Source organism: Crotalus tigris, unplaced genomic scaffold, assembly GCF_016545835.1.
Source record: "Crotalus tigris isolate CLP2741 ecotype Arizona unplaced genomic scaffold, ASM1654583v1 scf7180000018682.9941245338:1185362, whole genome shotgun sequence".
Classification (NCBI taxonomy): Eukaryota; Metazoa; Chordata; class Lepidosauria; order Squamata; family Viperidae; genus Crotalus; species Crotalus tigris.
Genome location: NW_024097143.1, coordinates 475,760 through 489,647, shown reverse-complemented (window position 1 = coordinate 489,647; position 13,888 = coordinate 475,760). Strand labels below are relative to the sequence as shown.

General features: G+C 33.9%; 1 protein-coding gene across 1 annotated transcript; it reads left to right on the top strand.

The window, feature by feature from the left end:
* Positions 1 to 1,719: 1,719 nt before the first annotated feature.
* Positions 1,720 to 12,608, top strand: LOC120313427 (vomeronasal type-2 receptor 26-like). The gene is made up of 3 exons (XM_039355340.1): positions 1,720 to 1,935; positions 9,959 to 10,085; positions 11,704 to 12,608. Exons 1-3 carry the CDS (start codon positions 1,720 to 1,722, stop codon positions 12,606 to 12,608), a joined length of 1,248 nt encoding a protein of 415 aa, XP_039211274.1.
* Positions 12,609 to 13,888: the final 1,280 nt, after the last annotated feature.

Below are 13,888 nucleotides of genomic sequence, written 5' to 3'. Positions count from 1 at the left end.
AAAGGGTCAAAAGTCACCCCAGAGAGGCAACAACAAAGGAGGAAACCCTCATTGATTATGGACAGATGTCAGTTAGACATTTGATCTGAGGAAATCCTTCCAAACTGACAGAAGAAATAGGGACTGCATTCATGCAGTCTGTCCAAGAGCTACTGACAGCAGGGAAGGGCAGGGACTAGCCCTATGAGAGGATCAATAACAGCATGTCATGGAACTGGGTGAGAAGATCCTCTTTCTATCTACCACTTTTGAACACTATTCCCTGGAATAGATAAATTCCCCCAAATCAAGAACTCCCCAGGCGTGACTGGAGGAAGGGGATTCCCCCCCCCACCTTACCAGAGAAACAAAACTGGCAGGAAGAAAACTTTAAGAGGGACAGGAATAGAGAATACAGAATGATAAACAATGAGTAATATAAAGACATTGCTTTGCTAAATTTGATCAACTGTCAAAATTATTAATTTGTGCTTGAAAAATAATAGTATGAGACTAATCTTATGAATAACTTTCGATTTAAACTCCAATTACTTGGGAGAGTGACAGCTAGTGGTGAAATAGAGACAAAATCTTTCAATATATTATCCCTGGGATAGACTTGGGATAAAGCCCAGATACAGATAAGCAGCCAGCTGGATGACTTTGAAAGCTCTTAGAACTGTAACAAACAGTTGAAGACGGAAGCAGGATTTTATGTAATATTTTATCAATGAATGTATGGAATTATACTGCACACTGTGGATTACAAATGTCAGTTGACCTGGGATTTCAAGAAACATCTTGAGACAGAGAACAATATGGCTTTTTACTACTCCTGGCTTGGTGAGTCTTACTGATTGGTTTAAGATTGGCTGGCCATTTTGGATTACAAACATTGATTGATTGGCAACTCTTGGACTTTGCACTCTGGACAAAGGGCTACATTAGACTTTATAACTACCCCTCCAGACTTGATACTGACAGACAAAACTGGACTACAGTTTTTGGTTTTTTGTGGCACGTCAGACAAGAACTATAAGAATTACATAATATGATTTTAAATTTAAATTGTGTACTGATGTATTGAATATGAGATCTGGGTTTTTTTTCAGATAAAGATACTTTCCAGGGGGCACAACAGATTGATGATAGAGTAACTGGAGGGGGAATAAAAAAAGAGTATCCCAAACCTTGCTAAACCTTGTAAAAAACCTGCTTCAGCACCATCATCTGGGTAGCCCAGCCCAGTATATCAGAGATCGATTGAAGTTATGATTCAACAAAAAAGTGAACAATTTTCAAAAGGAAATGCAAACAACATTGCAATCAATTCAGGAATAGAACATGATGACTGAACCTTCATTCCATTGCAGTAGAATCTGCCCTTTTGCGGAATATAAGTCAGAATCTGAGAATGGGGGAAAGATTCCCAGCCATAGGAAACAGATGGCCACCTGAACCCCAGAGCAGGAGAAGATGATGCAATTGGCCAAAGATTTCCCCAGCCATTTCCTCATTTTGCTTCCTGGCTTTGTGGCCAGAAATGCCATCACCACCATGATAGTCTTGGTCAGCATAAAGAAGATACAAGGAAACAAGGAGACACGAAAAAATTTGGATAAGATAAATGAGCAGGTCTTCAATATAAACTTACAATTAGAAAATTCTCAACAAATGATTATAAAGAATGAGCAAAAAATCCAGAAAATGGAAGAGAAATCAGAAGAAACTGAGAAAAAGATGGAAGAAAGAAAAGGAGAAAATCAAAGATTAGCACAGGAAAATAAAAGCTTGGAAGATACAACCACAATACTGGAAATGGAAAATGCGTCACACTTTTTAAGACTACAGAACATACCTGAAGATAAGAAGGAAGTCCTAACAGAAATGATTACTAATTTGTTTGCTGAGGCTCTAGAAGTGGAAAAAAATGAGATGGAAGGAGAATTGGATCAGGTATATAGAATTAACTCAAGCTACACAAGGAGACATAGACTCCCTAGGTTCACGTTAGATTTGTGAAAAAAACAATGAGAGATGAAATATTGAAGAGAGTGAGAGATGAGCCACTGATGTATAGAAAAAAAAAAGAAATTGTGGTCCTGAACAGATCCCTAGGAGGATAAGAGATTCTCGAAAATACTACCAATTTTTGATTATAAAATTAAATGCAAAAGGAGTGAATTTCAGATGGTTGGTCCTGGAGGGAATATTAATAAATTGGGATGTGAAAACATATAGATTGGACTCCATGTTTAAGGCAACAGAGTTCTATGAGACATACAGAAGTTTTCTTGAAGAGAAAACACAAGAACCACAAGGAGATTGGGAAAATGAAATACAGAGAAAGTTAGTAACAGAAGAGACACCCATACAAAGAGAAGAAGAAGAAAAAAAAAGAAAACACAAATCAAGAAAGATAGTAGGTGATAAAAGAACAGAGACATTGTCTGACCATAGTCCAGTATGGATGGACCTGTTTGCTGAGAAAGAAGACAGGAGATCCTGGAGGGTGAATGAGAACTTATTCAAACAAGAAAAAAATGTTCATAAATTAAAGGAATGTTTAAAGGAATATTTTGCTTTAAATATGAATAAGGGAACATCAATGTCAATGGTGTGGGATGCAAGTAAAGCTTTTATGCGTGGTATCTTGATAAAAATGAATAACTTGCATAGACAGAAACAGATTCAGAAACGTAAAGATTTAGAAGAGGAGATTAAATTAAAAGAGAAACTTTTAATTTCAAATCCTTTAGACGAAAAGGTGAAAGGAGCTTTAAAACTGTTAAAAACACAATTTAACATGTTGATGGCTGATCAAGCTGCAACCAATTTATTATTTATGAAACAAAATATATTTTGTAATGGTAATAAACCAGGGAGATGGCTGGCTTATCAGTTAAGAAAGAAACAGAAACAGAGGAATATAGATAAAATAAATTATAATGGTAAATTGGTTTATCAGAAAGAATTGATTAAGAAATCCTTTTTAGAATATTATCAAAAATTATATAAGAGTGCCAATATTCAGACTACAGATATAAACAATTATTTAGGTAAAGTTAACTTTCCTAAATTAACAGAAGATCAGGAAAAAGAGATTAATGGCTTAATTACTAAAGAAGAAATTGTTACAGCTATTAAACAATTGAAATTGGGCAAAGCGCCGGGTACGGATGGGTTGACATCTATCTATTACAAAACTTTAGTAGAAGAGATGACTCAACCATTGTGTGAATTGTTTAATAATTTATTACAGGGCTTAGAGATCCCTCCATCTTGGCGTAATGCATTTATATCATTGATTCCAAAAGATAATCAAGATCTTACATTGCCTAAAAATTATAGGCCTATATCTCTTTTAAACGTGGATTATAAAATCTTTGCAAAAATTTTAGCTAATAGGCTTATGGGGATCTTGCAGCAGTTTATACATAAGGATCAATCGGGCTTTATAACTGGAAGGTATATGAAAAATAATGTTAGACAAATTATTAACTTATTAGAGTATCTAGAAAAGAATAACCAAGTCTCTGCAGGCCTGATATTTTTGGATGCTGAAAAAGCCTTTGACCAAGTGAATTGGCAGTTTATGTTATGTTTAATTAAGGAGATGAATTTTGGACAAAATATATTACAAGTATTATCTAATATATATCAAAAACAGACTGCTCAACTTATTGTAAATGGGGGTTTGTCAGAGGCTTTTGTAATAGAAAAAGGAACAAGACAGGGATGCCCGTTATCTCCGTTATTGTTTGTTTTAACATTGGAAATTTTGTTGATTAAAATTCGGGAGTCTCAAGAAATAAAAGGAATAGAAATTAATAAAAAAGAATATAAATTAAGAGCCTTTGCAGATGACTTGGTTGTTACTTTGTCTCAACCTACCTGTTCGGTGGTAAAATTATTACAATTGATTCAACAATATGGATGTGTTTCTGGTTTTAAAATTAATAATAATAAGACCAAAATATTAGCTAAAAATATGACTAATGGTGATAAACAGGTTTTAGTTAACTTAACAGATTTTGAAATTGTTGATAAGGTAAAATATTTGGGGGTCACATTATCTGCTTCTAATGCAAAACTGTATAAAAATAATTATGAAAAGCTGTGGATGGAGGTACAGAAGGATTTAAAAAACTGGAACAATCTACAGTTATCCCTTATGGGTAGAATTGCAGTTATCAAAATGAATGTCCTGCCAAAGTTTATTTTTTTGTTTCAAATGTTACCTATTTTAAAGAATGAACGTAATTTAGATGAATGGCAAAAAGGTATTAATAAATTTGTTTGGGCAGGGAAAAAACCAAGGGTGAAACTTAAAATAATGCAAGATTTTCGTGAGAGAGGAGGACTCAAGGTACCAAATATGAAATTGTATTATGATGCTGTAGTATTAACATTGATCAGCGACTGGGTGAATTTAACAAATATAGAAATACTTCATTTGGAAGGTTGGGACTTACTTTTTGGATGGCATGCCTATTTAATATTTAATAAAAAAGTGGATTGGGTTTTTAAGTCTCATATTATAAGAATCTCTTTGCTTAGAGTGTGGAGAAAGTATTATAAAAGTGACTTCAAAATACCATTATGGGCTATACCTCGGCATGCCATAGAAGGCATAAGGAAAGGGGTTAATATGGATATGGTCTCTTATGCACAGTTACTTAGATGGGATGGCCAAGATTGGCAGTTAAAATCTTTGGAAGAATTAACGCATGAAAATTTAACTTATTCATGGTTCCAATACAGACAAATAGTGGACAGATGGAAGATGGATTGTAAAATGGGCTGGCTTAGAGAAGATGAAGCTCTTTTAAAACAAGTAAGAGATCAAAGGCCAACCCATATTAAGAGAGTTTATGGGGTTTTAGTGGAATTGGACTCAGAACCTGAATTAGTTAAAGATTGTATGATTAAATGGGTACAGAATATTGGTGAAACGATTTCAATGGATACCTGGGAACTTATTTGGATAAGAAATGTTAAATTCACACAAGCGCAAAATTTAAGAGAGAATTTTTATAAGATGTTTTATAGATGGCACCTTGATCCAAAGAAAATGTCCATTATGTACCCTAATCTGCAGCCGAAATGCTGGAGATGTGGACATTTGGATGCTACTTATTATCATATTTGGTGGACGTGTAAGCATATAAAAGCTTTTTGGATTAAGATATGGTGGAATATCCAAAGAATTTTTAAACGGAGGGTAAAATTTACTCCGCAATTATTTTTACTAGGTATTGTTACTGATTGTGATGCTAAGGAGGTTATATTGATGTTAAATTTGATTACAGCCGCTAGGCTGTTAATAGGGCAATATTGGAAGAAGGAATCCTTGCCTACTTTGCAAGAGTGGTTTCATAAAGTTTCGTATTTGGCAGAAATGGCAAAGATTTCGGCTTTTTTAAAGGAGCAATCTCAAGAGAAATTCTTTGTAGTATGGGAAAAATGGATAAATTTCATACAATATAATTTGGATATGGAAAAATACCATTTAGCTTTTTTATAACTTGTAATGATTGTTTTTTCCTTCTTTCTTTCTTCCTTTTTTCTTTACGTATTATTATTTATATATATATATATTTTATATATATGTTCTATTTTTCGTTTACTTTTTTCTTTTTTCTTTCTCTCTTTTCTTTTCCCTTTTTTTTCTTTCTTTTTAGTATATATTATTCATTTTAAAGCTTATGTTATGCATATTATTATTATATATATTATTATATATATTATTATTATGATCTTTATTATTTTTATTAATTATCTTATAAATTGTAAACGTTATTTTCTAAAATTTGTTAAATAATCCTATATTCAGTTCTGGGAAGTCGGGGGGGGAGGGTGGGGTGGTTTGGGAGGGGGGGGATGTTTATTTGTAAAATTTTTGAAAAATTTCAATAAAAAAAAAAAAAAAAAGAACAGAGACAGGAAAGGCCCACTAGGTGAATAAAACCTAAATATAAGTAAAGAAGCTGGAGAAAGAAAGTGGAATTTTCTCAATGAATATAAATGGATTGAACTCCCCATCAAAAAGAAATGATTTTTGCACGATTATGGAAACTAAAAATAGATATAATTTGTCTCCAAGAAACACATATAAAAAAACAACACTATAAATTGCTGGAATGCCCCAAAATTGGGAAACTTTATTTTACATCAGCACATCAAAAGAAAAGAGGAGTCACTTTATATATAAAAGAGACATTAGAATCCAAGCAGGTCTACTCAGATGAAGAAGGAAGAATCCTAATGGTAGAAATAATGATAAATCAAAAACAGATACTGATGGTAGCAATATATGCACCAAATAACAAACAAGAAGAATTTTATCAAAAATTACAAAGGAAAATATTGGAAATGGAACATCAAAACATTTGCTTGATAGGAGATTTTAATGCAATTGTCGATCAAAAATTATATTATAGAAGCAGCAAAGGAGGGAAAAAGGAAAGAAAGATAGAATGACAGAAGAAATTTCCATACAGGATACTTATAGAGAAAGAAACCCAAAAAAGACCAGTACATATTTTATTCGAATAGACATAAATCTTGGTCTAGAATTGATATGATATGGATGTCCCCTGAGCTAAGTACTAATATATATGAGATTGAGGTAAAACCTAATATTTGGGCGGACCATAATCCAATAAAGATGACCCATAAAGAGATAAAGAAAAAATCAAGATGGACTTTGAATCAATCTTTGTTAAAAGAGAAACAATTTGTAGAAATAGCAATAAAGGAAATGGAGTATTTCTTTAAAGAAAATAAAAAGGAAGCAACATCAATTCAGAATGTATGGGACACAGCCAAAATGTATTTTAGAGGATTAGCTATAACATATATGGCTAAAAAGGACAAAGAAAAAACCCCAACAATTTACAACACTAAGAGAATAATTCAAGAAACTGGAATTAGAATTACAAATACATCCACAAAAGAAAATTGTGAAAAGGCAAATGGAGAAAGTGAAACATAAATTAAATTTAATAGAGTCAAAAGAATTGGCTCTACAAATAAAAAGGGTAAAACAAAAATTTTTTGAAAATGCAAACAAGTCGGAAAGATGGTTGGCATATAAACTAAAAAAAGAAAGAGAGAAGAAACTGATAATAAACTACAAGATGAGAAGGGTGACATACAATTTCAAACTGATGCAATTAAAAAAACAAAGAATTTTATGAAAAATTATATGATGTAGAAGGAATTTCTCGAGAAAAAAATGATACAATACTTGGAAAATCCAAACCTACCAAAAATATCAGAAAACCTAAAAAATATATTAAATGAAAAAATTACAATGATGGAAATCATAGAAGCTATAAAAAAGCAGAAAAACGATAAAATACCAGGACCGGATGTGCTATCCGCAGAGGTTTACAAATATCTACAAGATACATTAAGCCTACCAATGAAGAAAGTGTGTAACGAGGTATTATTAGAGGATGGAAGCAAGTATTACTTTAATATGAAGGGAAGATTCAGATTTGACACAGATGAAAAATTATAGACCAATATTATTATTAAATGTGGATTATACATTTTTTGCCTCAGTAATAGCAGAGAGATTGAGAAGATTCTTGACTGAAATTGCTACTGTTAGATTAGCAAAAATGTTTAAAAATATGTCTAGCAAATGTTGGAAATGTAATCAAAATCCCAGTACATATTATCACTTGTGGTGGACATGTGTAAAAGCAAAAATCTTTTGGACTAAAATACATACTTGATGAGAAAAGATGTTAGGAAAACATGTAGATTTTAAACCTGAACTGTTTTTTTACTCGGCATAATGCTAGAAAAGTTTGATAAACGAAATGTATATTTAACATTACATGTATTTGCACTGCACTGGAAAAATGAGATAGCACGAATGAAGGAAGCAATAATGAAGAAAATATTGGACTATGCAGAAATGGACAGACTCACATTGAGAATCAAAGTAAAAGAAGATACAGAATACTTTCAAATATAGAACTTATTTTATCAATGATTGGAAAAGCAGGGCAGAGAGTAAGAATTTAACCAATTTGTTGTTGTTGTTAATTGCGAAGTCGTGTCCGACCCATCGCGACCCCATGGACAACGTTCCTCCAGGTCTTCCTGTCCTCTACCATCTTCTGGAGTCCATTTAAGTTCACACCTACTGCTTCTGTGACTCCATCCAGCCATCTCATTCTCTGTCATCCCCTTCTTCTATTGCCCTCAATCTTTCCCAGCATTAGTGACCCGGTGAGTCCTTCCTTCTCATTAGGTGGCCAAAGTATTTGAGTTTCAACTTCAGGATCTGGCCTTCTAAAAAGCAGTCGGGGTTGATCTCTTCTAGGACTGACCGGTTTGAACGCCTTGCAGTCCAAGGGACTCGCAGGAGTCTTTTCCAGCACCATAGTTCAAAGAATGTAAGCAATATGACTAGGCAAAAATCAAGAGAAGATTCAGGTTTGTCACAGATAAAAAAAATTATACACCAATATTATTATTAAATGTGGATTATATTTTTTTGCCTCAATAATAGCAGAGAGATTGAAAAGGTTCTTGATTGAAATTACTACTGTTAGATTAGCAAAAATGTTTCAAAATATGTCTAGCAAATGTTGGATATGTAATCAAAATCCCGGTACATATTATCGCTTGTGGGGGACATGTATAGAAGACAAAAAAATGGACTAAAATACATACTTGGTGAGAAAAGATGTTAGGAAAGCATATAGATTTTAAACCTGAACCTTTTTTACTAGGCATAAGGCCAGAAAAGTTTGATAAACAAAATGTATATTTAACAATACATGGATTAACTGCAGCAAGGATTATATTTCCACAGCACTAGAAAAATGATATAACACCATCGAAAGAAGCGATAATTAAGAAAATATTGGACTGTGCAGAAATGGACAGGCTCACATTGACAATCAAAGGAAAGGAAGATACAGAATAATTTTAAATACAGAACTTATTTCATCAATGATTGGAAAGGCGGGACAGAGAGTAATAATTTAACCAATATGACTAGGCAAAAATCAAGCCAGACAACACATTGTTCATTAAGCACAAATGAATTGTAATGAAAGAAAACTAATAAAATACTTTAAAAAAATCTGTTGCTTTTGATGGGAATACCAGCATTGCTCTGGTGTAGAATGGAAAACATGTTGTTGGCTAGCTCAAAGCTGCTTGTAGCATGTAAGGAAACTTAGGAGCATCACAAACCAGGGAACTGGCCTTTGACTTTGAGGGACTTACGGTAGGGCATTTTATTCAGTGGAATCTTTGGTGTTCTCTGAGCTTGCTTGTTTGCGGGTAATTTCATTGATTAATTTCCCAACTAAGTAACATCATCAATGCCTGATGATAGCACTGATAATGTTATCTACTCAAATAATGAAATATCTGCAAACAGGCAGTCAAAACCAGAGAGCATCAAGGAGTTTACAATTCAACCCTGAGTTACACAGGTTTTCTTCTGTTGAATCATTCAATGTTTTTTTAGAACTGGAGTCTTCTTTGAGACTTAATTGATAGTAAATTGAGATCTAAGAAATACATATTGTAAGAAGGCAGAGGTAATGTTGCCACAGATGGTGTTCTAGCAATTGCTAAGATAAGATGAAGTAAGCCTTTGCTTTCCATGCTTTGGACTAGGCTTTCCATAGTTTTGTAATATTGACCAGTTGGCTGAAGCTGGTAGGATCTGAAGCACAAATGCAGAAAAATCCCAGGATAATGATGATTGGACTGGAGAGTCAGCAGCTTTTTCTGAACATTACGGGGACTCTGAGATCATAGCCTGCAGAAACGAAACTGCTAGTGGAAAAATTTCACTAAAACAAAAATATTTTCATTGTATTTGGAAAAAGATCTTGAAAGTGCCTTCTTGAATTCATGAACCCACTTTGGTGCTCGCTTCCATTTTTAGAAGTAATCCCCTCATTCATACATTTCTCTGATTTTTCTTTCTGTTCAGAAGGCCCCGTTTTCTAGGTGTACAGAAAGTTGCCTCCCAGGATATACCAAGCTGATGAGAGAGGGAGAACCAGTTTGCTGCTATGACTGTTCTCCATGTATGGAAGGAACCATCTCTGTGCAGGAAGGTAGGTAATTCAAGAACAAAGAAGCAGCACTAGTCTTTTATTCTAAGGATAATATAGTAGCAATAGGAATTGCACTTAGACTTATATGTTGCTTCATAGTGCTTTACAGCATGCTCTAAGCAGTTTACAGAGTCAGCATATTGCCCCTCAAAAATTTGGGTCCTCATTTTACTGACTCGAAAGGATGGAAGAATGATTCAACCTTGAGCTGGTCAGTATTACCAAGATTTGTTCTCGTATACCAATATGCTACATCTAGACTCAGGAAACAGACTAAAAACACTGCAAGAATTGTTCAGTGAAGGTAAAATTCACCATTGTGAATGTTTTCACAAGTTGCTGAAATAATAACAAGCAATTTTGAAAAAGATTGAGAGACCTTAAGAAATATGACAGCATTTGAAACACATATAGAAAACAAGATTTATGATTAAGAACCATATATAAGTTTCTTTTTGAAATACAACATGGAGATGGAAAAAAATAAACATTTTTATGATAAAATGGATGCAAAATGTCAAACAGTTGATCACAATGCAAAAATGAGAAGAGCTTTCAAAAAGAAAAATACAGAAAATTCACACCAAGTTATAATTTAAGGGGAAATTGCGGCAACAATTGCAAAATAAACAAATAATAGAACATTTAAAGTTGGAAAAGCCATGATAAGAAGGAACATTTTATCATCTGTAGTGGTTATGCAGAAGAACCTCAAAAGCATTGGAATGAAATACATCAAATTATTCAGAAAAAATCCTATACAAAATGAACCGAAATTACAAATATTCTTTATAAGTATAGTTTCAAAAAGAAAAAAAAATGCTAACCCTAACCCTTACCCTAACCTGAACAAATTTTTGAGAGAATTGGAAAAATAGATATTTTGTCAGTGATGTCAGATTGGGAGGTCAATTTGCAGAATATGCAGCAATAACACAATTGACAATGCGTACAGCAGTGATTCTTTGCAACATTAAGTCATGGGGACATGAATTCCCAGAATTCCTCAGGAGCCATGGAATTCAGGGAATTGGGGAATTCTGGCTGAGGAATTCTGGGAACTGAAGTACACGTCTTAATGTGAAGTTTGAGAAACACTGATCTACAGTATCTGTGATGAAGTTTAAGCAACTTTTAAAAAGAATAGCTCTCATATGTGGAACACATTGCACAGCAGGATATATTTAAAGCTTTAGAACATGATTTTTAACTAGAAACTTTTGAGATGAATCAAAACTAATATCAGATACCAGCAAGAATCTTTACACTTTAAAGTAAAACACACAGAGAGAGAAACAAATAGATTATGTGTGGAAGTTGTTTGTGTATGTATTTTTGTTTATTCTACTCACAGCTTGGGGAAATAACAAAAGGGAAGAATGTTTTCCATAAACATAATTAACTACTTTATTCATGCTTAGTAATTAAGCATTTTTCCCTTGCATTTCATTATTTTAATAATATTTTTAGAGAGAGAGAGAGAGAGAGAGAGAGACAGACAGACAGACAGAATCTTTATTGCTCTTTATTGCTCTATCTACATTCTGTTTCTGGTTGGTTGGTCATTATGTGCTGAATGTCATTGAACCACTATTTAAAAAGCAGTTGTGTTTTCCAGATGTAGCCCAATGTGCAAAATGTCCAGATGACCATTTCTCCAACGAGAAGCGGGATCAGTGTGTCACCAAAGTTATAACTTTCCTGTCCTACAGAGAAAACTTAGGTCTCATCCTGGCTGTATTTGCCCTTTTTTTGTCTCTTACCACTGCCTTAGTTCTAGGAATTTTTATTAAATATCGAGAAACTCCCATAGTCAAAGCTAACAATCGTGATCTCACCTACATTCTGCTGATCTTTCTCCTGCTTTCCTTCTTGACTTCCCTTCTATTCATTGGTCAACCCAAGAAAGTGACCTGTCTTCTTCGACAAACTGCCTTCAGTGTTGTTTTCTCAGTTGCTGTGTCATCCTTGCTGGCCAAGACTATCATGGTGGTGATGGCATTTCTGGCCACAAAGCCAGGAAGCAAAATAAGGAAATGGCTGGGGAAATCTTTGGCCAATTTCATCATCTTCTCCTGCTCTGGTGTTCAGGTGGGCATCTGTTTCATATGGCTGGGAATCTTTCCCCCATTCCCAGATTCTGATTTATATTCCCAAAAAGGGCAGATCCTACTGCAGTGCAATGAAGGTTCAGTCATCATGTTCTATTCTGCCCTTGGCTACTTGGGCTTTCTGGCTTCCATCTGTTTCTTGGTGGCTTTTCTAGCCCGAAAACTACCAGGGGGCTTCAACGAAGCCAAGTGGATCACCTTCAGCATGCTGCTCTTCTGCAGTGTTTGGGTTTCTTTTGTCCCCGCCTACCTGAGCACCAAAGGAAAATACATGGTGGCTGTGCAGATCTTCTCCATCCTGACCTCCAGCCTCGGCTTACTTGGCTGCATCTTTGTCCCGAAATGTTATATCATCATTCTGAGACCTGACATGAACGCGAAGGAGCATCTAATGATGAAAAACAATGAATGATCTTGATTTTGGCAGTTATATTTTATCCAAATTATTGCTAAATTAAAATAAGACATTGTAAACAGTTATTTGTTCAAAGATTTTTTTCTTTCTCCCATGTGATTAATTTTACTATCATTAAATAGCACAGTGAAGGTTATTGATGTTTCCTCCACCAATTTAAAACCATGTCATTTGTCTTCTAACCTACATTTCTTCAATATCCATTCAATGTACGAGATGCATACATAAGAGAGGAGAATACAGTGTTGTCTCATTTCTTTACTGATCTGGGATCATACTGTTTAACTCTGTTTTGTTCAGAGTCTGGCTTCGAGTCCTTGTGTAAATTTTTTAAAAGGACAAAGAGATATTGTCAGATTGTCATTTCTCTTTTTTTATTGAAAATTTTTTAAAAACTTTTACAAAGACAGAAAAAAAACAATAACAACTACAATAAGACAAAAAAAACAAAACAAAACAAAACAACCCTCCCCCAACCCCTCCCAAATCACCCCCTCCCGCCCCGAGCTTCCCAGAGCAGAATATAGGCTTAATTAAAAGAAATTAACAAAATTATAAGATAATTAAGAACAAAATATATATAAATAAAGAATTATAAACCTTAAAAAGAAAAAAATATTTTAAAAAAATATTTAAAAAAAAGCAAAGAAAAAAAGTAGAGTTTTTATACAAGTTATAAAAAAGCTAAATGGTATTTTTTCATATCCAATTTAAATTGTATAAAATTTATCCATTTTTCCCATACAGCAAAAAATTTCTCTTGCATTTGCTCTTTTAAGAAAGCCGAAATCTTTGCCATTTCAGATTGTCATTTCTCAAAAACATTCCATAGCTCAACATAATTTCTTTTAATTATTCATTTATTTTAAAAGTTTTTTATGGCCACATATGTTAAGATATATTTTATGTTTTATAATCTTCAAAAGCCATGATTTTAACCAGTGAAAAAAGTAAGGTTCTACATGTAGGCAAGAAAAATCAAATGTAGAGGTATAGTATAGGTTGTACCTTGTTCAATAGTAGTAACTGTGAGAGGGATCTCAGACTCCTAGTGGACAATCACTTAAATATGAGCCAGCCTTGTGCTGCAGCAGCCAAAAAAGCCAGCACTGTGTTAGGCTGCATTAACAGAGGGAGAGAATCAAGGTCACGTGAAGTGTTAATACCACTTTACAATGCCTTTGTAAGGCCACACTTGGAACACTGCATCCAGTTTTGGTCACCACGGTGTAAAAAAGAGGTTGAGACTCTAGAAAGAGTGCAGAGAAGAGCAACAA

Bases quoted from the DNA above. Each gene is read 5' to 3' on its own strand.
- LOC120313427 (XM_039355340.1), top strand. From the start codon at position 1,720: ATGGAAGAAAGAAAAGGAGAAAATCAAAGATTAGCACAGGAAAATAAA. The intron at 1,936-9,958 runs GTATATAGAATT...CTTTCTGTTCAG, and splicing joins TGGAAGGAGAATTGGATCAG to AAGGCCCCGTTTTCTAGGTG. The intron at 10,086-11,703 runs GTAGGTAATTCA...TGTGTTTTCCAG, and splicing joins AACCATCTCTGTGCAGGAAG to ATGTAGCCCAATGTGCAAAA.